Genomic DNA, 23723 nt, shown 5'->3' with positions numbered 1-23723 from the left:
GTGATACAATCTCTATAATGCTTGGCATCTTGTGGCTTTTGCTGTTCCTACATTGCTTCCTAGTGACGAGGCATTAAAGTTGTAATGCCCAGGAGCCGCAGAGGACTTTAATCTGGGCCGGCTTGCACCTCGTCGGTTGAAATGAAAGGGTGATCTCTGCACTGTACTACTCAATTCAAAGCACAACAGGGCAAGAACGTTTGACCATCAGTACTGTGTTCACACCAGGCGCTACAGCTAAAGGCATAAACAGATCAGCACAATTAACTGACAGCCCCTGAAACTCCTCCAGAGCTGAAAGCGTACACGCGTGCACCCGCTGGTTCTCTCTCCTAGACACTGTACGGGGACTCGTTTAGTCTGTTTGTCCTCACGAGATCCTGCCAGTGTCTCCGCAGTACTCCTCGCTCTCGCTTCAGTCCCCACAAGGAGTTCAGAGCAGTCACGCAGGTGCACACACACACAAACGTATACAAACACACACTTTCCGCGCTCATCGCTCACCTGCGTGAGGCAGTTTGAGGTCAGCTGAATGCAGCACCTGCTCTTGTTAGCAGCGGCGGCGGTGTGCGGAGCCTCTTTATGGCTTTTTAATGGCATTTGGCTCATGTGTTAAATGTGGCGGGCGGTGCGGCCTGCAGGCTGCTGGACATCAAACTCCCCTCACAAACTCCCAAAACTGCTGACTCACACAACACGCAGACTGCCCAACACAGCAGGTGTCTACAAACATAACAGTGCAGTTAGCGTTAGCCACAAAAGTGCAATGCAGGACCATTTTATTTGAACAGGTCAGTTGGGGTAATGATCACCTTTCATACCTGCGCCTGCATCTCGAACAGATGTGAGGTCAGTTAGTATCTTATGGAACCGATCAGGCTGTCCATCTTGTGTTTTTGTATGTGCTGAAATAGGACCTTAGCTAGCAGCATAAGGCACCCCGGTCATTTTACAGAAACAGTTTTAAAATAAAACTGTTATTTTAACAGTTACACCTTCTTGAGCCTCAATTCAGCAATACTGGTGTTTAAATCCATCCTATAGAATTCCAAGCACCACAGAAGAGCTCGTGCTCATGGTATTGTGTGAAGGCTGAGGCTGTATTTTGAGGTAAAAAACGTGTTTTACTGCAGTTTTAACTACAATAAACTGTACATGACTATGGAATATATGATTTAAATGACAAAGAAAACAAATATTATACATATATAATGAAAGTTGTGGACCCCAGGAGTCGTGTCACTGGTGTTATCTTGAAATTTTGAAATAAAAGTCACGCTGATGACATCACTCGACTTCCTTTTACCCGTTTTCTGAGGATCTATGAAGAAAAGCTCATGGTCCACTGAATCTTTCAGTTCTCAGAGATTTTCTCATTTAGCTCATGATTTCATATCAGGTTTTAGCTGATGTCACTGGTGTGACCGACTTTATTCTTAGGTAATTGTGTAAAAAAAAAAAAACACCTGGATTAAATGACATAATTTAGTGTGTTTCATGATTGACAGCATGCAGTTCGATGCTCTGTAGCAGCCGTTCTTGTAACACCAATGAGGATCAGTAACACCGGAGAATCACCCACATATACAGATATAGTCAGACTGTCTTCAGGAATAGCTGCAGTATAAGATGGAATACCGGGAGGTGATAATGAAGGTGCCGGCGTTCCCCCCCTCAGGGACAAAGAACGATACAGGCAATATGAGTGTGTGAGGAAGATGGAACCATAAAGATCAGTACAAGTGTGAGTGTGTAATAATCCTGGAGTCTGAGCTTGTCGAACTGGGAGCCATAAAGAGCCGAAACACATAGCTGCTCTGTTTCACACAGTCTTAGTACTGACAGTTGACCTTAGACCTTTTTCTCTCAGTTCTTTCTTTTTTATTGTAAAAAATATATATACACCACATGGCCAAAAATATTTGGACACCTGGCCATCACTGCTACATGAGCTTGCTGGACATCCCAATCCAAAACAATAGATAATAATATGGAGCTGACCTCTTTGTGGCTAATAACAGCCACCACTCTTCTGAGAGGGCTTTTCACAAGATTTTGGAGTGTCTCTGTGGGAATTTGTATCCATTCAGTCAGGACACTGATGTTGGACGAGAGGGCCTGGCATGTAAACAACGTTCCAGTTCATCCCCAAGGTGTTTATAGAGGTTGAGGTCAGGGCTCTGTGCAGGCCACTGGAGTTCCTCCACACCAAACTTATCAAACAATGTTTTTATGGTGCCCACTTTGTGTACAGTCATGCTGGAACAGGAGAGGGTTTTCCCCAAACTGCTGACTCAAAGCTGGAAGCAAATAATTGTGTTAAATATCTTTGTATGATGTAGCATCAACATCACCCTTCACTGGAACTAAGGGGCCTGAAAAACAACCCCAGCCCATTATTCCTCCTCCACCAAACTTTACAGCTGGCGCTGTGTATTCCAGAAGGTAGCAGTAGGTAACATTTGCATCTGCCAAACTCAGAATACCAGGTAGTGAAGTGTGATTCATCACTAGCTAATTACTAGAGAACACATTTCCACTGCTCCAGAGTCCAGTGGCGGCACATTACGCCACTCCTGCCGACAGCTGACATTGCGCATGGTGATCTTAGGCTTGTGTGCAGCTGCTCGGCCTTGGAAACCCATTTCCCCACCCACTTCAGCTCTCGGCAGTTTGTCTCATCTACTGCTTGGTGACTGAGCTGTTGCTTCCATTTCACAATAATAGCACTCACAGTTAACTGTGGCAGATCTAGCGGGGAAGAGATTGGCAATGGTGGCATCCTATGAGAGAGCCATGTTCAAAGTCACTGAGCTCTTCCGTACAATCCATTCTACTGCCAGTGTTTGTTTTTCATACGCCTCTTAGTAATGAGTGCAACTGAAACAACTGAACTCAATAATTAGTGCTGAGTGGTGTCCACATACTTTTGGCCATATAACAGGTATAACATACATAATGACAACACCTTAGCAACCACCTGGGATACCATAGCAGTGGCCTAGCAGCACCTTAGGAACCAGCTTGGATAATATAGGAACAGCCTAGCAACACCTTAGCAACCACTGTATACTATAGCAACAGCGTAACAACAGATTCAAGCCAACCTAAACTTCGTTCATGAACTTTCCCCTTCTGATCAGGTTTAATTCATGACCATGTTGCCCTCTATTCCGCCTTGAGCCCCTGCACAGGCCTGTCCACTGAACATCTCTGTCTCTTGCTTTCTTTCTGTAGCGAACGTTTGTGACGAGGAGCTGTTGATGTGTCAGAACGGTGGCACATGCTTCCAGAACCAGCGCTGTATCTGCCCGCCCGACTTTAAGGGTGTCCTGTGCCAGCACTCGCGCTGCGACGGCGGCAAGAAGTGCAACCACAGCGGCGCTGCTGCGGCCATACTGAGCCTGACCCTGCTGCTGCTGAGCCCATTGACCACTCTACTGCAGGCCGCAGCGCCCTGAGACCGTCCACCCTTCTCGCACACCAACACAGACATGTACACATACACCACATGGGCGCTGCACCAGCCGGAGCTCAGCAGCGCCCCCTGCCAGGTCCCGGGACTGCTGCAACGGGAACCTTGAGAGAGAGAGACTAAAACAGACTCCATATGAGAGATTTTTTTTTTTTAAATCACAAAGCTGAAGGAGAATCATACCAAAAAATAAAGAAATAGATCAAGTACACCCACCCACACAAACACAAACGAATAAACACAACAAACACGCTCACTGCACCAGTGAGAGGACTCTTCGGCAAGAAGAGGTGGAGATTCAGCTTCACTTCCTGCGCTGTAGCCACAATTTCAACCAGCGCTGCACTCTTCTGCATTCCTATTGGCCGAGCTGAGCGAGAAGGGGCGTGTCCTGACGCAGAACGTCCACCTGTGTCTGAAAAAGAGGTGCTGTTTCCACAACAAAAACAAGTTCCACCCTCACGAGGTCACCCTGCTCTGCTGCTCTTTTTTGATATTGATATTACGCAACGAGCTCACTGTAAACGCAAAGAAATAGCAAAAACAAATCAACGAATATCAATAACATAAGACTGATAAGAAGAAAAGTATTAAGACTTTAGGCACTGGTTGTTTTAGGGATGTCTGTCAACACGGTTAGAGAAAGAGTGACACTATATATTCAAAGAAGCACTCGCACTGTAACTTATCCGAGGCTAAAGAGGAGAAAATAAAAATAGCAGTTATATACCGACATCATCCTACTATTTTTGGTAGAGATTATTTTTGTTCAGATTTAAGATATATACTTACAGGGGAGGTTTTATTACACTGTATCTGTACAGTGGACTTTACAGCACACTGGCATCCGCCGTTGTTGAGAGTTTTATCACAGAGGAACATTATTGCACTGTAAACTTTACAGGTTTTGAGGTATTGTTACAGATTATTCTATAAAACAGAGCAGAGCGGTTTATGGGCACAGATTATATTTAACCCTTTTAGGAAAAAAGGGACAAGAAGAAAAAAAAAGAACGAGAACTTCCTTCAGATATACAAAGCCTGAAGCTGTGGATGGTTGGAATAATAATAATGTAAACTTTACAGAAATGCAATATCTATCACACAGTGACTGTTTCAGGAACTTGCTGTACACTGTAAGCATTACGAGAGATGCAATGGTTGAAATTTTATGACACTGTAAACTTTACAGTAAATTGACTGTTACTTGGACAAGATCTCGGATGTGTTTTGCGTGTTATTGACTCTGTTCCTTACCTTCATTCTGCTGTTAGCTGGGTTTCAGTTCACATATTTTGGCAAAATCAACTAAAAACAGACTTAATGAAAACATCACATATGACGTGGACACCCCTGACCTCACGGCAGCACTTTGGCCATAACCTTAACCCAAAACATAAACCTAATCTTAGGTCTAATCCTAATACTGTTGTCAATCAGGTCATCTGCAGGTCACTTTAACGAGGCTTACAAAATAAAGCGTGAGCCAAAATTGTGACAACAGGAAACGCACAACAAATATCACTGTACGTCTTATCAATGGCAGTTACCACCATTCAGTGGGTTACATGTTAGTAATCATCTCACATCCACTTTTACTGGTGAGAATTGTAGCAACAGGCTGAGAAGGTCCATACCACACATTCCAGACCATCCTGTGGGATCCCCAGGTATTCCCGAACCAGCTGTGAGATACAATCCCTCCGGTGAGTCCTGAGTCAGCCCTGGGAACAATTCGAGAGAGAGCTGTCCAAGGGGCATCCTTATGCTATTTCAACTGATTTCTTGCCGTTCAGAGTAGCAGTTTCTGTATTTCAACAGGCTTGTCCTGAAGTTCAACACCGTGCTTTCTGGTAAGTGTCCTATATCACAAGTTGTAAAATTTTTAGGTTAAAACATAAAATTAGCTGCCTTAAAATAGCTACCTTTTTGGTTCTGGTTGTACTTGTATGTTGTAGACAGACTTTAAAAGAGCACAAACTAGTGGAAATTGGGGGTGGGTTTCAGAGGGGGCGTGCCCTTGTTTGCAGCAGATTTCGTTGCAATCCAGCACAAAAAGTTTAGGAAGTTCTCCCGGATTGTCTCGTACCAAGTTTTCATGATATGAGATTGCCCGGGCCTGTGAGACTACTTGTACCCTTGAACTTGTATTTTGGTCTCGTTCCGTAGAGGACAGTGTTTCGCTAGCTATCTTGATTTGAGGATCAGAATGTAGACTGACCTGCACATGGGCCGAGGACTTTCTCCAGGATCTGTGGGCTGAGCTTTTCTGACGACGTTGGGAAACCTGCCTCTAGTGGAGGAGCTTTAAGTAGCTTGGGATCTTGTTCACAAGTGATCTCAAAAGAGAGCAACTCCAAGATCCGTTTTCAAAATAACGGTTAAGGAATATTGAGGTGAAGTTGGCATCAATCTCTCGATGGCTCTTTTGTTTATACACTGAATGCAGAATAAGGACAAGACCTTTAGTGAAACCTGGAAAGCTCTGCTCACTTTCTTGCACTGTAGACACATTGAGTTTATGAAGTTTTTTGTATAAAACGGCACCCCTGACGATTTAGTGAGGTTATGATAGGAAAACCTAAATAATGCCAAAAAAGGAGGTACATATAAGAAGCAGGAACTCTGTGCCTGCCGAGTCAGCGAGTTTATGAATAGAAACAGTAATGAGGAAGGAAGGGGGGGGGGGGGGGGGGGGGGGTAAAGAGAACAAAAACTGCTATGCCACAGTGACACCGACAGGGCCTGGCCTGGCCTGGCCTGGCCGGGCGACTCCACCTGGAGGAATGAAAGCATACTCATTTCAGGGAGCCGGAAGGGATTACTTGAGACTAAAGAGCAAAGCATGCAGTTTAAAACAGCAGTCCCACATCACATGACCTTCTTGCGTTCAAGGTCATTGGTTACGTTGATTTGATCTTAAGGAGTAAAAAGAAGGTGACCTTTTATTGGAAACCTTGTGCCTTAAAACAGAAGTTCCTTCAAAGTCAAACCTGATGCATAGGTTCTACAGAAGACGACTGACTTCCCACTTCCATTCAGGACAGATCTTCGTATGTTGGACATAACTAGTAGGCTTTCCCATATTCACAATGTCTTTCCTCTGCACAATTCCAGTTCCTCTGTTCAATCTTCCCTGTCAATTAGTCCTAACTCCACTATCCAGTGCAGCCCAGAGGAGGACGGGTTCTCCTGGAGCTGGCCTGAACAGCATTTTACAGGCTTCGAATGAGCAATCTCAGTACTACCCTTAAAAAACAGTGTTTTATAATGAAGCATAATTTTATGCATGTTTGTTCATGTTAATCAAAATGTTCCAGTTCCAAACTGTAACACAGTTTCACACATTCCTTTTTACAATGGAAGTCCCAAAGGGAGAGAGGCAGTGTTCAGCCTTCAGCTAATGTTTCCTGGGTATTATAGGCTCATACGTCCATCATCAACTAGGTCATTTTCTTCCTGACTTTAGGAGAACATGTTTTCCCTAAAACAACTCAGAGTTTTGAGAATTCTATTGAGGTCTAAAAGGCTTGTTTTCAGTGGTTCCTCTTTTTCAGTCTTGGTTCAGTGGTTCTTCCTCATGCTCTTAGGGAGTTTCTCCTGCTGAGTCTTGGTTCAGTGGTTCTACCTCACGCTCTTAGGGAGTTTCTCCTTCTGAGTCTTGGTTCAGTGGTTCTACCGCATGCTCTTAGGGAGTTTCCCCTGCTGGGTCTTGGTTCTTTTTAGTGGTTCTACCTCACACTCTTAGGGAGTTTCTCTTGCTGAGTCTTGGTTCTTTTCAGTGGTTCTACCTCATGCTCTTAGGGAGTGTCTCCTGCTGAGTCTTGGTTCAGTGGTTCTACCTCACACTCTTAGGGAGTTTCTCTTGCTGAGTCTTGGTTCTTTTCAGTGGTTCTACCTCATGCTCTTAGGGAGTGTCTCCTGCTGAGTCTTGGTTCAGTGGTTCTACCTCATGCTCTTAGGGAGTTTCTCTTGCTGAGTCTTGGTTCTTTTCAGTTGTTCTACCTCATGCTCTTAGGGAGTTTCTCCTGCTGAGTCTTGGTTCAGTGGTTCTACCTCACGCTCTTAGGGAGTTTCTCTTGCTGAGTCTTGGTTCAGTGGTTCTACCTCATGCTCTTAGGGAGTTTCTCTTGCTGAGCTTTGGTTCTTTTCAGTTGTTCTACCTCATGCTCTTAGGGAGTTTCTCCTGCTGAGTCTTGGTTCTTTTCTCCATCATGTTCAAGTTTCTCCTAACACTTCCTCCCTTAGCAATGCAAATAGGGTGCTGGACCTGCATTTCTTGAACGCCACTTTGAGACAATGACTGATGTGGGAAGAGCTGAGCAAATAAAACTGAACAGAGAACAGAACTGAGCCACCCAGTAAGGGAGCAGAATCCAGCTCAGAAATGGGATATTCTAGCCACCGTTAGTTGGGGTGCCAAAAAAATGTCACCTTCAAATGATGCCAGATGGAGGCCAATGTTTCAACATGAACAAAGGTAGCAGCACTTGACGGCTGTGCATCCCTGATGGCTCATATCTGAAAACACAACACGCCACACATTAGGCACTGGGTTTAATGCTTGGTTAATGTAAAGGCAATATCTTGTCTTTTCAAGACTGGGCTTCCATCTTCAGCCACAAAAATGACCTCAATGTGGAAGCTTCAGCCAATATTCCAGTTTCACAGAAGACCATCACAATTAAGACCCCCAGTTAAATAGAGAACTTAACTTAATGAGGACTCTCCATTACTCTTAGACCAAAGCTCAACCTGCATCTGTACTTAACCATCAACAGCACAGGCAGAATACTGCGCAGCTAATGACCATTACTAACACTACAGAGGGTGTACAAAACAGTGGAAGCAGCACATTAACACTGGCCACTTTAACAGAAACACCCACTATGTAGGTGCACTTTACAGGTTTACAGTTACTGAGCCACCCTTAGCAGTTGTACATTCAGTGGATGACCTGTGGATCAGTGGATGGGGGGGGGCAGCCTACCCCAGCAGTCATTGGGCGGAAGGCAGGATACACTAAAACTTTGTTTTAGTTAAATATAAAAATAAGGTAGCACTTTTTACGAATACAGCATCTATAAGGCAGTTCATTCAAAAGACTTCATAATGCATTCATAAAACATTTCAAACATGGCTATGAACATTTAACAATGCATTTTACTTCATAGGCATGTCTATTATGCATGATAAATCAACGTGACTCATTCTAAGTGGTGTTCGTAACAACTGCGTCTCAGCCCATGCAGAGCATTATAACCTGTCCTGCCGCCAGTGCCACAACTTACATTAGCTTTAGTCTAATTTGTGTCACTTGCAGCTCAAAAAACAGCTTATTATAATTTGGTTAAATGATCATATTCTAGATCTGTAATGACACGTATATTAACACGGTCACTAAGTTTCCAAAGATAAGATAATAAAAGAAGTCATGACACGATTTAGCGTGGTGTTTTTTTTTTTTAATATTGTCACTGACAATATAAACAAATATGCTATAAACAGATTTGTAATGGCTATAAAGTGTAACGCCATTTTGTAAATATTTATAGCAAAGTTCATAATGCCTTATGAATGCATTATAACGTTATAAAGCTACAAAAACGTCATTGAAAATATTTACAAAAATACATACTTTATAGCTTTGTGAGCACATTCATGACATTTCTGAATCCATTAAAAACATTTATAGCCATGTTTATAAAGCCTAATGAATGTATTACATTGTCTTTATAAGGCTACAAACGTAATGTACTTTTATTAGCATTCATAGCCATGTTAACACTGCCTCATAAATGCATCATGTGTTATATGTTCATACAGATATAAAGGGTAATGCATTTTTGTAAATGGTTATAGGCAAGTTTATAATGCCTTATGAATGTCTTATAACAAGTTGTGTTCATAAAGTGTATTTTCTTGCAAATACACCATTTTACACAAATACATAAGGCATTATAAATATGGCTTTAAATATTAATGAAAAGCATTACACTTGATAGCCTTAAAAAATATTTAGTCATTTTTATAATGACTCATGAATACATTATAATGTGTTTATAGGGCTATAAACTAATATATTTGTCATAACTGTGCACAATGCTTTATGAAAGCATAGCAGTGTTAATAGACCCTTACACATTGTTATAAATGTGCTTATAAGGCTATATTCATAGTAGCATTAATGCCTTATGCATGAGTTATAGCCATATAAGCTCATTCATAACTCATTGTAATGTGTAAGGCATTATTAACACTGCTATGAATACTTTATAGCCATATAAGCGCATTTATAAAGTATTCATAGCTGTGATAATAATGCCTTACACATTACGAGGTATAAATGAGCTTATATGGCTATAAAGTATTCATAGCAGTGTTAATAATGCCTTACACATTGTGTTATAAATGTGCTTATAAAGCTATAAAGTATTGATAGCAGTGTTAATGCGCAAGGCATTATTAAGTTATAAATGTGCTTATAAGGCTATAAAGTACTCATAGCTGTATTAAAATGCCTTACGCATTATAACTAGTTATAAATCATCTTAAGGTTATAAAAAAATTTAACATTCATGGCCATGTTAATAATGCCTTACAAGTTCTTTATAATGTGTAATGTACATAGATTCTAACATTGTATTCATAGAAAGCGTTACCAAACAGGAATTCAAGAAAATTTATTGCAGCCGAGGCATCGAGAAGTAGGCGTTGAGGAGTGAGAGGTGTTGATGGTACAGAACTGATGGGCATTTAGATCTTGCAGATCTTCAATTACCAAATTAAACCTGGGCACCATGAGAAACAACCACATTATTAAAACGGTAGCTTAGGAAAACCAACCTGCTTCAATCGCAATTGGTGAATGAACATTTAAACCATTTACCTCTTAACACGCATTATTAAGCCATTTGGCAGCACACAAGAATGCTATGGGCGAGGGGGGACACTGCAGTACCTGGGGGGGCCCATATGCAGACGCAAATTCACTGGCCTCTCTGTCCTGAGTGACTTATTCAGGATGTTCATTATAATGGAGCTAGAGCAGCCTCTAGTGGTTCCTCGCTGTATTACAATCAATAACCATCCAAAGCAGCTCGGTTTGGGGATTTTCCTCTTACGCTACTGTCGGGGAAGCTCCGTCTGCTCCGTATGCACAATTAACAAAAAGAAAAAGCAAACAAAAGTGCATCAGTACAAAACTAAACTTTGTCTACAGCAGAGTAAAAATATATGTATAAAACATTAACAAAGAAAACATGAATATATTTTGTTCCAACTGTACAATATTGACACTGCTACAGTTTTTTTTGCCATAGTCAAATATTATTTTCAGAAAATCATTCCTCCCAGAAACTCCGTGACCTCAAGAAAATGGCATCAGCTTTTCCAGCTGACAGAAAACTATGGCTACTTCTCCATGTCGAGCAGTTAATTCAAAATGTTAAAAGTGACATACAAGCAAAGAGAAAACCGCTTCCATCAGCCCTTTGTGTAAATTAGCACTCGCAGAATAAATACTGACAATAAAATTTGGAGCCACATAAAAAGTGGGGAAAAGGAAATAAAGCTAGAGCCCAGCAGGTTGTTCAGTTTAATAGTTTTCTGTTGTTCATCCGTTAAAACGCACGCCGGATTTTTGTTGCCAGGTAACGGGACAGTCATTCAGAGTGGTTGGGTAAAATGCTCGGTTCTAGAAAAGAAAAGAAAAAAATCTGGGGTCAGACTTGCCCTCAGCGGTGGTGATAGGAACCAGACATCCACCTCTCAAAGCTCCGTCTCAGAAAGTTACTACTTTATTTTCAGGTTGATCCTTAACATTACGTATATAAAACCCTAAAGACTCGTGTGGGTTCTCTGGTGGTCCTGGATGGTAAATGAAGTGTCTATATCTGTGCTGTAGTCATGGTGACCCCTGGTTCCCATCACCACCACTGTAAATACATCTGAACCATTTCACACCAAACCGCCCCGGATGACTTTCATCCCAAATGATTATTATGTATTGATTTTGAAAATCAGTGGATTTCCGCATGAGGTCTATTGATAATCCCATCACTGATCCAGGACCAGTTTTCGTCCAGTTTTTTTACCATTTTTCGTCCTTCATTTGTTAGAAAGGGAAAAAGGAAAATGTCAGAAAACTGATCCCGATGGTTTTGGAGAACAGGAGGAACTTTTTTAAGAAAAAAAAAGAAAAAAAAAGAAAGAAAAAGGAATTATTTAGATCTTTTATATCTCCTGTGTGGTGAAGGAGACCAGTGGCGCTCGTGGTTTCGTCTCCGTGGCGATCGAGAGGAGTGGGCAGAGCTTGAGTGGGGCTGAGGAACCGAAATGCGGCGGTAGGCGTCTCTGTGCAGCCGTGGTGCGGGTGGGTGCTGCTGTTGGTGGGCAGGGCTCCGCCTCTCTCTGTCCTGTCTGTGGTCTCTGATTGGCTCCTGTAAGCGGGGGTCTGAAGACCTAGCGGATAGTCTGGGGTCTCTGAGCCAGTCAATATGGGCCATCAGGCCGCTGGTGGTCAAGGGAACGGTGGGGGAGTGATTCCCGCTGGAGTCTGGGTGACAGCGGGTGGTGGAGACAGGGGCAGGGGCCGTTTCCATGGGGATGTGTGGGGGCTGCGAGGGTGAGGTGGGGTTGCCGTGTCGTTGAGCCGTGGGGGGGTGAGAGAGGCTGCGAAAGAGCAGGTCCGGCTTCATGATTTTAGTGGTGGCCTCGCGGAAATCGTGCTCCTGAGTTTTTATTATGGTACCTCTACACGCTGCGTCCTTTATCAGAGCCCCCCAGTCACCACTCTGCTCCTATACACACACACACACACAGGGAAGCAGGCAGACAGAGAGAAGGGGGGGCAAAAAAAAGAGGGAGGTGGCAGACAGTGATGGAGGTGAGAAGGGATGAAGGAAACAGAGACAGGTAGAGAGCGAGAGAGAGAGAGAGCGCGAGAGAGAGAGAGCGCGCGAGAGAGAGAGCGCGCAAGAGAGAGCGCGCAAGAGAGAGCGAGAGAGACACAGGTAGAGAGCGAGAGCGAGAGAGACACAGGTAGAGAGATTTTAATACAGGTCTTATAGTTGTATTTAGTTATAATAGTTATATACAGTGTTATAATCTAGTAAGTAAGTGAGAGAATGTTTGCGCGTGTGTGTGTGTGAGAGAGAATGTTTGCGCGAGTGTGTGTGTGTGTGTGTGTGTGAGTTACCCTCAGGGTGCGGAGATGTCCCAGTATGAACAGGCTGTATTTGGCTCTGGTGATCGTTACGTTCATCCTCTGACGATTTGCAACAAACCTATAGAGAAGAGGAGAAACAGTCCAGCTGGAGTGATCAGGACTTCTCATGACTTTCCTCCTCCTTAACGAACCTCTAGCTGATTTCATGTCTGAAGTTTGCTTCTTTAGCTTCGTACTGGAGCTACAAGGCTAACGTAGCCAACATGCAATGGAAGCTTACAACCCACCAACTAGCATGTGCTAAATGCCCAGCATGGTTGCAGAAAGTGATCTCCCGTGTCAGTGGAGTCCTACAGCTAGTCCCACCACTCTTACCCTCATGATATACATACTCTAGAATAAATTACGTTCCTCTAGAATAAATTACGTTATTCAGACCTACTCTGCTCTCTCACAAGAACTGGGCTGTATCACATCAGCTACTCCTTACACATCAGGCTTTAATCTACGCTCTCTCAGCTGAAGCAGTTGATAAGAGCGACACTGAGCCTTTGTACAGCGGCCTTGAAGCTACAGCTGAGGACACCAGGTGCGAGATGAACCTGTTTGCCATGTTTGGGTTCTCTTCTCTCTCATTTATTCTGCATAAAATGTGAATACTCTTGTTTATTCATATCACATTTACGTGCAGCCAATCATCTCCAACTCCTTTGTTCTCTGTTGACCAGTGGAATTTATTTTCACCCCACTGGGGAACCATATAACCTCAGCTAATTTTGGTCTTGGTGGAGATCTCTGGGTATTATTTCACCAGGAGATTCTCACTGGCCGTGATTCTTAAATAAACATTACTGTGGAGATTTATGATTTAGTTTTGTGTCTTTATTAGATGTTGCCACCACACTGACATCACATGCTTGTCTCAAATCTAGTGTAGGTATTTAGTAATCGCTAATAGACATGATTATGTGGTTCCTCACACTGTATAACACATTCATTAAAAAAAAAAAAAAAAAAAAAAAAGTCCCTCGTATTATTAAAACTGTAGTAGCAGCAGCAGCTGCTATCTAAAAGGCTGAATCTCAATACCTGTGATGCTGATTTGGTTGAACGCATGATGCTAACTGGTGGGCCACTTGCTACATTACTTCCAGAGGTCACCCATCCAAATGTTAATTATGTCCCATTTCAACAAAAATCAAACCACCTTGAGAGCTGTAACTATGTCTCAATGTACTACTGCAGACTAAAAAGTATAATAGAAACAAAAACACAGACTAACCTTTTGCTATAGCTGAGTTTAAGCTTAAAGCAGAGCCCTTTCTCGCATCTCTGGCAGGAAACTTTTCCTCAAAAGTAGAACGGTTTCTTATAAAATGTCTCAACGTTCAACTTATGAAGTCTGAAGTTTCTCATTCGCCAGCTTCTTGTTCATATTCTCCCATTCCACCTTAAATGGTGGCTGAGGCACCAGAACGTAGCTAATTATGTAGCAAACTGCTGCACCATTTAAGGTGATTGAGAAACTGAATTCAGCTTTGTGACTTTAGTGTTTGACAGTTTCTCCTTGCAGATTAAATCCATCAGAAAACCAGCTGGAGCGATTATAAACGCAAATAAGACATGTCCTCTACGAATTATCGATGTTTGTCAGCAAAAGAGCTGCATGTGGCCGACGCCTGACCTACTTTTGGTATCGACAAATTGTGCACATTTGCTGTTGCAAACACACAAAAGCTAAAAACTAAAACACAGAAAAGCCTCTACACATTCACATGCATACAGGTCTTACCCGATGGAGCCTGCTTCACTGCTGGCTCTGACACAGGAGACAATAACACAGTCCATCTCTCGGCCCTGGAACCCATCCACCGTGTCCACGTCCACCCTGACACAGACAACCACACATAAAGCAATCAGTGACCTTAAAAATTCCTTTAACACATATAAAAGTGTGTTTAGTTCATCTCTTTGAACTTATGCGTTTTTAATCATCAACCTGTAACAGTTTAAACCTCTAAAGTTCCCATTACTATCAAAACAGGATTCCAGTGCTCAGTGTCTGTTTACATGCAAAGATTTCTGTCAACCTGGTTGAATACATTCTGATTATAGTTTAAGATTGAGATGCTTATGCTCACTGTACTCAGCAATCTGATGGAAAATCTGTTTACATGCTCACAAGTGATCCGATCTAAAACTCTATGCATGCACGGAGAACCGCTTAATGTAGACGTTACCATGACAACCAGCATCATGTGAGTCTAGTCAGAGCGAGATGAGCAGCAGTGAGCAGTGCTTGCGTTTTTAATGGTGTTAAAATGACATCAGACTCAGGAAAACGTCCTTCACATGTCCTTATTAAAGAAGGCCGAGAGGAAGACGTCGTGTTCTGAGACACATAAGCTGGACGTCCGTCCCACCGCCGTCTTTTAAAGATCAGAGCATGAACTTCGTCTCCTCTGAAGACCAGTTTCTGCTCCGCCGTGTTGAATGGTATAAACTCTCACTGTGACGCGACGCACATGCAGAACGGACTGAAACTTTCCGATAGGGAATGTAATCAGATACAAGCGTTTACACGGATTTTATTCTTCTATTTAATAGATTATTTACAGGATTACCCACCTTGTTCAATTGGAACTGTATTCTGAATGGCCTCCATCGGACTAGACTATTCTGACTGAGGTGTTTACATGGACATGTTCTATTCTGTGTCATATTATTAACTTGTCGGTCTGCATGAAAACGTGGCTTGTGGGGCTTACGGAGGAAATTTGTCTCTGCCCAACTCCTTGTTGACAGCCTCCAGGATGCGCTGCTTCTGAGCGTTATAAGGTGTAATGACGCCCACACGCACCACCTGCCTCTCACCAATCTGCTTCAGAAGCATCAGCACCAGCTTCACCTCCTTCAGGTTATAGAACGAACTGTGGGGAGTGGAGACACACACACAAACACAATTAACTACTTTTTAAAAATACTTTAACTACTAACAAGCTGCTCAAACAGCCATGTACCTGTCCAGTAAATGCAATAATGTAACACCACAGCTGCCCTCCTTACACACCCATCTTACCCTCTCCCCAGCTTACTCTTTTATTTTGCTCTCTCTTCCGTCGGTGACATCAAACACCCTGTAGGGCTCAAACGGCCAGTTGAACGAACACCGCTTCTGAGCCGTCTCACTATGAAAAGGAAGGGAAAGAAAGCAAAAGTGAGAGAGAGAGAAAAGTTGTACTTCATCTGCAACATCCTGTCTTGCACCGTCCTTGTCTTTCTCCATTTCGTTCTTTGTTCTCTTCTTCCATGTGCTTTTGTTTACATAGACCATGTGCTTTTGTTGTTATTCTGGTCTTTCTCTCCTCCCTCATCTTGCCTTCTTGTCATCTGTTTCACCCGTCTACTGTCTAGTACCACCCTCCCATTAATCCCAGCCGTTTCTGGTTTGTTCTACATGTATTTACACCCCTGCTTGTGTGCTCTGTGTTCTTAGACAGTGTTCGTTATGTCCCGTTTATTGTCTAGTCCTCTTCGAGTTCTTTAGTCTTGTGTTCTTCCTGTTGTATTTTGTGAGGGCTGTTATTGTTTTGTTACTTCATGGTTTCTTTCGTCACGACTTTCAGTAAAAACAAAGACTTGCGCCACTGGAAGTAATCATAGCATCTTTCCACTGGGCTTAGAACAGAGTTTATCAGACTACTCAAATTACACCAGAACTGTCCTTACTTTCCGTGAAGGTCAGATTTAGAAAGCCTAGTTTAGGTGCATAAACCAGTGGCCAACAACCTCTTCTGGACAGCTAATAGAGATAACAGCCTTTCGTGAATGTATTCTACATTTGTAAAAGGCTATAGATTAAGTGACTGACACAAACAGTGATCCATCTTTAGAGCAGCAAGTAATTTATCACTGCTTTCCACGACAAAATATTAGTCCATTTTGTACTTTCTTGCAGCAATGGCAAATAAAATCCACCACTACACTGACCGCTACATTAACTACACTAACACGTAGCGTCATAATCTGTTTAGAATTAGAAAAGTGAAAACATAAAAACACCCAAATCAAAAACACAACACTGCAATCTGACTGAGCTTCATCTAAACTATAGATTACTCCACATAACTATACTGAACTCAGCCCCCGTGAAGGACCACCCCTGCCATCAGAACCCAGAGAAAAGACATTGCGTCTCTCCTGAAGGACACGAGTGGTCCTGAAATCACAGTCCTTTCTATTTATCTCCTCCCAATGGTTCACTCACCCCAGCAGAGAGACCACGCCCAAATTGCTAAATCAAAGATGCTGCTGGCTGTAACAGGATGTACTTGAATTTGGAGATCAGGTTTGGGAGGGTTTTTGGTTCTGGATAGGAGAAACTGACAGCACCGCCTCTCTGGCCTTGTCTCAGCTAAGCCAGCTGCTAGTTGTGCTGAGGGGAAGGGGAGGTTTTGGCAGCCAGAGAGGTAAAGATTAAGTTAGTGTATATACATATATTTTTTTTTCTTCCTGTTTTGCATTTTTGGTTTTGTTGTTGTATACAAATGTAAAAAATGAATCACATAGTAGGGTAATTAGCACCATCCTACTGAAAACGGAGGGCAGGTGCACATCATGAAGAGAGGGAGAAGCCATTACCTCTCTACCTTTCTGACTGAAAACTCAATGATGGTGCCATTTTACCTGCTTGGTACCTGGTGAAAATGACACAGCCTGGTCGCCACAACGTAAATGGATGGTTTCAACAAACTGCTATCTAAACCGTTCATCTGGAAGTTTGCCAGAATCTGTTCAGTTAGACCGATACACTGCATGCAAACTTCAAAAAGGCACACAGACGCAACACACATCACACAAACTACTACAAACACAGCAAAACAAAGAACAGTGCAACACGTCACGTAAAGGGGTGCTGCATCATGAGCCTGGCCATGCCACAAGTACAACACACCGATAGGCTCAGTCAGAGACGACCATTAGTTCAGCTGGAATCTTTATTAGTTGAGTGAAATCTTGGTTAGTTTGTGGAAACCATATTAGAGATTTGCAATTGTTTGGGGAGAAACGGGCACCAACCGTTACAAAAGAACTGAGGAGTGCCATTTATGCGTCTAATGCAGGGACGGGCAATTGCAGTCCTTGAGGGCAGCAGCACCATCATATTTTGCGCTTTCCATATTGTGACACACCAAGGTTCACAATCAAGGAAGCATCTCAAGAAAATAAAAAGCATGTTCTAAACATTTTCACTTTTGTTTTTCATGACTTGGTAGTCATTTGTATTAATTTCACAGATGATGGGGATATTTATGAGGTTATTCAGTTTCTAGCTGACCAAAATTTGGCTTTTTATGATAATGCAGCAGTCCATCCATTACCTTACTAGGCTATAGTCACCCATCTGAATCCAAATCAGGCTATGAGCCCCGGTTTCCCAGATTTATGACCAAATCAATTTGCCACTCCTATTGAAGAGAATAGGTTTCTACAACTATCACAGTTTTTTTGGAGGCCAATTCCTAAACACCATTAAAGTAAAAATCTTTTTGCTTGTCCAACCAAGATACACCCTTAAAATCTTGATTATTTTACACACAAAACACTACCCTATTGCAAGACTGCATTACCTCAGGACTGATATTTCCCACTCCTGAACTATCAGCATGTTGACCGCTTGCATGCCAAAGCAATTCCTTTAGTTCAAAACTCACCAACAGCAACGAACGGCCCACGGCAGTCCGAACCTATAAAGCCGTCTCTGCTGTGGCAGCAGATCCCTGAATTGCAGACATTCTCCAGCCCTGAGCATCGCAGTGCAACAAAACATGGCACTGAAGGATAAAGTGCCACACAGAATCCCTAGATTCTGGAGACAATTACAGCTAGGGGTGGGAAGGTTAAGCCCCTACTGGAATATGGGTGGTAAATTCAGGAAATTCAGTTCATAGCTGAGTAACAGGCACATGGGCGAATCTGGACGAGTGTTGGTGAGTGCATGTTGTCTTACCAGTCGTTTTTCAGGTTTTTGTTGTAGATGTACTTGGAAGGGAACTCGCAGATGTCGGGGTGCATTCGGTACTGGGTGCTGAGGAAGATGCTGGAGGAAGGGTTTGACTGATGAAGGCTCTTACATAACCGCGCCATGAGGGACTGGCCATAGCCAAGCTCTTTTGCTTTCTGAGATCACAAAAAACACAAAACTTCAAAAGTTACACTTCATACATAAATGTGTTCACTCAGGGTTTCAGTGGTGATGGTGTTAAATTCACATTTAAGTTCATAGACTGTGATCCACGCTGGATAAAACAATGTAATCAAGTTACTGAGGTAAGTGAATGTAGCGTTAGGAGTCTGGCCCAAGGGCTCTTATTGATGTAGTGTGATTGCTTCGACAGACTGGGGTTCGGTTTCCCTGCCCAAGCACTTGCTTTTCAGCTGACATGCTGGCCTATATCCTTTCCCTGATCCATCAGCCAGCTGAAGAATTAGGGCAACCAATTATCAACAACACTACTTGAACTGGCACCCTTTTGATCAGACAGAAACATAGGCTTGCTCAAATATACCCTCTCTCCAAATCACCCTTATAACAATTACTACTTTCGCTTCATAATTAACATCCATCACTGCAGTTCAGAATTCAATCAGCGGCAGCAGTGATGCACTTCCATTGCACTTACTGTTTCAATCCATACTTGCTCTCCTATATACACACACTACATTTGTCAAAATGTGAGCCCTTGCTTCTTTCTACATTTTTATCGACTTTTATCCATTCGACAGTGAAGCCTAAAGAATCAGTAAACTTACACCAAACTACAATCTATATCTAAATGTGCATATTACACACACACACACACACACACACACACACTTAAATTATAGCACTAAAACATCACGAACTTGTCCTTCAACCTCTGCACAGTGTGGAGGAGACTCTATGGACACCATCTGCAGTAGAACTTGTGATTTTGTCCTAATACACACATATCTGCAGTTTCTCTTGCTTTCTTAGGCTGTTGAAATATGAAAATTACCAACAAAAGCCTGAAGATTCTGAAAATTAAACAAACATCTGGAATAATCGAGGTTTTGCAACAAAGTATTCTTAAAGAACATTTGTGGTTCATGCAGGGAAAAAAGTTATTTTTTAAAAATGTGTGTTGTAGATATGACCCCTAACCCCATCACCACCACTGGAAAGGAATCAGAGTTGCCAGCTTCCAATTTTATTTGCCAAGAATGGGAAAAGAAGTTCTTTTATCAGGAAGCTGCAGTGTATTTTATGATGTGTTACCTGGGAGACAACGGTGGGTGGGAGCTGTGCAGGATCGCCCACCAGAATGAAGGAGGGGCATCGATGAAGCAAAGGAATCAAAGTCTCTGGTTCTTTAGCCTGCCCTGCCTATGAAAGTACACACAAGCCAACACACAACAGAAATAAACAGAATGAAATTTGTACCCAAACATTAACACAATACATTCTCTCTCATATTTACAGTACATGCATTACCCAAGACTACATTGGCGTTAAACATGCATTGCTTAAAATGCAATAAACAGTCTGAACATTAAATATCAAGATGAACAGACCTCGTCGACGATGACGCAGCTGAAGGGTTCGTGTCCGAGGCGACGGAAGGCGGACTCAAGGATGGTGCTTCCACTGGTGCTCAGAGTGCAGCAGATGACGTGAGCGTCTCGAAGAAGACCAGCCTGAACCTCCTGCCTTTTACTGCGGAACTAGAGACCGAGAAAGAAAGTTAAAGACATAAAGACAAAGAACAAAACAAGCTTTCCAACAGAATTTTATCCAGAGCAGTTTACATGGGAGATGTCTATAATGTTAGAAGCCTTTCCTTACAAGAGTCTCACTGGTTTTCTGCAGTGGTGTTTGTTATCGTTAATTTCCTAACAACATCTCAAAAGGCCAAGTTTAGTCAGACTCACCCCATACATACAAGCTTCCTGCTGTTTAAAGACATTTATTCTCCTCTTTGTAAAACTCGACATCACTTCCCCAGTGATGCACAATCACTCAGAAAAGTAGTAAGACTTTGTACTTTTGGCAAAGTGTAATAAAACAATAGCATAACTAACCATTTCAATGTTTGATTCATCAGACTGCAGGACACGCCTCCACTTCGCCCAAGTTGATCTTAAACCAGCTTAGGCCCAGAGAAGGCGGCAGTGTTTCTGATCCTGTTTATATTTTGCGTTTTCTTGGCATGGTGGAGTTTTAACTTGCATTTGTAGAAGCAGTGATGTGTTCACAGACAGTGGATTTCAGAAGTGTTTCTCAGCCCATGCAGTGATTTCCACTATAGAATCATGTCTGTTTTTAATGCGGTGCCACGTGAGGGCCCAAAGATTGCGGTCAGAAAACCCTGGTTTTTGGCCTCGTCCCACACATACAGAGATTTCTACAGATTTCTCTGAATCTTTTAATGATATTATGTACCGTAGATTATGAAAAGCAAAAGTTCTTTGTGTTTAGAAACATTATTGGTGAATTGTTGCACTATATGATCACACAGTCTTTCACAGAGTGATGAACCCCTCCACATCTTTACTTCTGAGACTCCACCTCTCTGAGACGCTCTTTTTATACCTAGTCATGTGGCTGACCTGTTGCCAATTAACCTAGTTAGTTGTAAGATGCTCCATCAGGCGTTTTTTTTAAGCATTACTTTATCAGCCTTTTGTTGCCCCCATCCCCCATAATTATCAGTTAAGACATTGCACAAGTTATTATACTACTATATTGTTGACCAAGTAAAATATTATTAAACATTATTATAATATTTCAAAAACACTGTGAGATATGACATTTCTGGGCCATACTACATCACTTGGAAATGACTTTTGGCTTCTATACTCCTGTTTAAATATCTAAAGATGTCCATTTCTGACAAAAGGTTTTTCCCCCTCCAGAAGTAGAGCGCTTTTATGACGGTTCTGGGTTCAAAAGCGGTCATGATGTGTGGTAGCGCAAACTTTTGTTTACCTGTCCAAAGTTATTTTGAAAAGACCAAATTTACATGTTTACAATCACATCTTAGTCAGGTTAGCAGCGAGTCAATAGTGCACATTTAAGTGAAACTTGTCGGCTTACGTTTTAATTATAGCCTATACTATATTAACTATTTGAACAAGCTTTAATTGGGGAAGAGGGGAAACACAAAAAAGGCCTGAAGTTTAATCAATTAGATAATTTCCCCCCCAAACAGTTCAGTCTAACTTTATATTAAACAACAAAATGTCAAAACTCTGTTTGTATTAATCAAATACATCACAATATTATACTATAATGTTTTCCTTTCCTCCCACCCTTACAAAAAACAGGAAATCTTTTAAAATAAGGACAAAAACTGTCTTGGTGAAGCGTTTACCTCTTTCAACTGTCGGCTCAGTTTCTCTCTTTCTGACAGACATTGCTGTTTCCTGTCCATCAACTGCTTAAACTAGAGAGAGAGAGAGAGAGAGAGAGAGAGAGAGAGAGAGAGAGAGAGAGAGAGAGAGAGAGAGAGAACAAGAACCACAATTTTACATTATGGTAAAACACAGTATATCACTTCATGTACGTAGAGCAGACACTGCCCTCTATTGTGTGGAGGACGCAATACCTCATGGGACTGTTTCTGAGTCCTGGCACACTGTCGAGAGAGAGACTCAATATTCTGGTCCAGTTTCTCCTTTTGCCTCTGTACGTCAGAATCTGCATGCATTTGGGTTTTCTCTGCACACAAACATTCAAACAACCACTCAGCAGGATTTGGTGCATGGAGGTGATGAAGTTCATGCATGTGGGTACACTGTCCAGCATATATCAGCGACAGCAACAGACTAATTTGTATTAAATTCTATGCAAACAACTATTTAATTAGTATTTATATATTTAATACTTATGGTAGCCTTGATTAACAAGAAAGATTGCTACAACTGAAAGAAGCTTCATTACTGACTCAGGAGAGTAAAAACAGGCTAAAATACGGTGCCGTGACCCACCCTGTAAAGCCTAAAGTAATCATTTAAAAGTCGAGGGCCGTCGAGTTGGGAGTTTTACACACCACGTCATACATCTTTACATAATAACATGACATGCACAGTCTCAGAAAGAAGATCCAGCTCGATGTTTAGGTCTCAAACACAGTCAATCTCATGCTCATGAAGTTATGACGACAGCAGATAATTCACTCAAATCCTTAGAAGACAACAGAATTCTCTTTCGATGCACTCTCAATCATCAGATTCTGCCTGGGAAAGGGGTCTGAGGCCCACCCACACTACAAAAAGGTCTCCAAATCCCCAAATCATTTTCATAGTGCCAAATAGCAACATGCCATTAGGCCAAATGGAGCTTTTTTTGCATTGTAACTTTTTCTTCCCAGCATCAGATAAAAACAGTCAATAAATGTTAGCCTAGGCTTCTAAACATCAGCGATATTGGCTCACTAAAATCCCTGTTAAATCATGCCTGGTAAATAGTCACTGCAGACTACTCCAAACATTCAGCATTAAATATTTCATACGACTCATTGATTACAGTGTGTTAAAGACAATCGGTGGTAAAAGGCTTTGGCTTGCCAAACAAATGCCAACTTAAAGTGCTGCCTGTTAGAAAAACATCAAGTGCAACATCGTTCCAACCCAGAGAAGAAACGGTGGTGCATGTTCTGGTGTGACGGAGAGTTTCACTGTAATGCACTCACTAGCTGTCTGGCGGTCGAGGCTGAAGGCTATCAGATCTTTAGAGATGGTCTTCTCACTGCCCAGGCGCACCAGATTAATGTCCCCACAGTTCCCTACAGGCACCAAACAGCAACATCACTCACAAACATACACATTGAGGGAAATGTATATAGGCAAAGAGATTTGTGGGACTGTGTGCTAGAGGTGGGCGATACATTTAAAAATAAATAAATAAAAATAAGCTAAGAAATAACAACATTGAGATTTTTCAAGCTACTGGCAATAAACTGGATTTACCCAGACGTTTATGCATTCTCTGACAAAAAGGTCCATTGGTCTGTAAAGGAGAATGCAAACAGGGACCTATACGAATAAAATTTTCCA

At 42.2% G+C, this 23723-nt stretch overlaps 2 protein-coding genes across 5 annotated transcripts in view; one reads left to right on the top strand and one right to left on the bottom strand.

Annotated features, from left to right (window-relative positions):
• The window catches only part of LOC108412025 (netrin-G2), a 124515-nt gene extending 119823 nt beyond the window's left edge, over positions 1-4692 (top strand). The window contains exon 8 of the mRNA XM_017683874.2: positions 3238-4692. Within this exon, the coding sequence (XP_017539363.1) occupies positions 3238-3461 (224 nt within the window). The 3' untranslated portion in view covers positions 3462-4692. The remainder of the gene's footprint in view (positions 1-3237) is intronic.
• A 3327-nt stretch (positions 4693-8019) lies between these two features.
• setx (senataxin) overlaps positions 8020-23723 on the bottom strand; it is a 53140-nt gene continuing 37436 nt past the window's right edge. For 3 of the 4 annotated variants that reach the window (XM_037545851.1, XM_037545853.1, XM_037545852.1), the window contains exons 15-26: positions 23360-23452; positions 22274-22386; positions 22040-22111; positions 20241-20390; positions 19945-20052; positions 18655-18824; positions 18359-18448; positions 15740-15832; positions 15413-15574; positions 14437-14532; positions 12675-12762; positions 8020-12276 (exon numbers count right to left, since the gene is read on the bottom strand). In XM_037545851.1, coding sequence (XP_037401748.1) covers positions 11698-12276; positions 12675-12762; positions 14437-14532; positions 15413-15574; positions 15740-15832; positions 18359-18448; positions 18655-18824; positions 19945-20052; positions 20241-20390; positions 22040-22111; positions 22274-22386; positions 23360-23452 — 1814 coding nt within the window. In that variant the 3' untranslated portion in view covers positions 8020-11697. The remainder of the gene's footprint in view (positions 12277-12674; positions 12763-14436; positions 14533-15412; positions 15575-15739; positions 15833-18358; positions 18449-18654; positions 18825-19944; positions 20053-20240; positions 20391-22039; positions 22112-22273; positions 22387-23359; positions 23453-23723) is intronic. The other variant, XM_037545854.1, reaches the window with a different exon arrangement.

The sequence above is a fragment of the Pygocentrus nattereri genome, chromosome 16 (assembly GCF_015220715.1).
Source record: "Pygocentrus nattereri isolate fPygNat1 chromosome 16, fPygNat1.pri, whole genome shotgun sequence".
NCBI lineage: Eukaryota > Metazoa > Chordata > Actinopteri > Characiformes > Serrasalmidae > Pygocentrus > Pygocentrus nattereri.
Note: the sequence above shows the minus strand (reverse complement) of the source record. Positions and strands in the feature narration are given on the sequence as shown.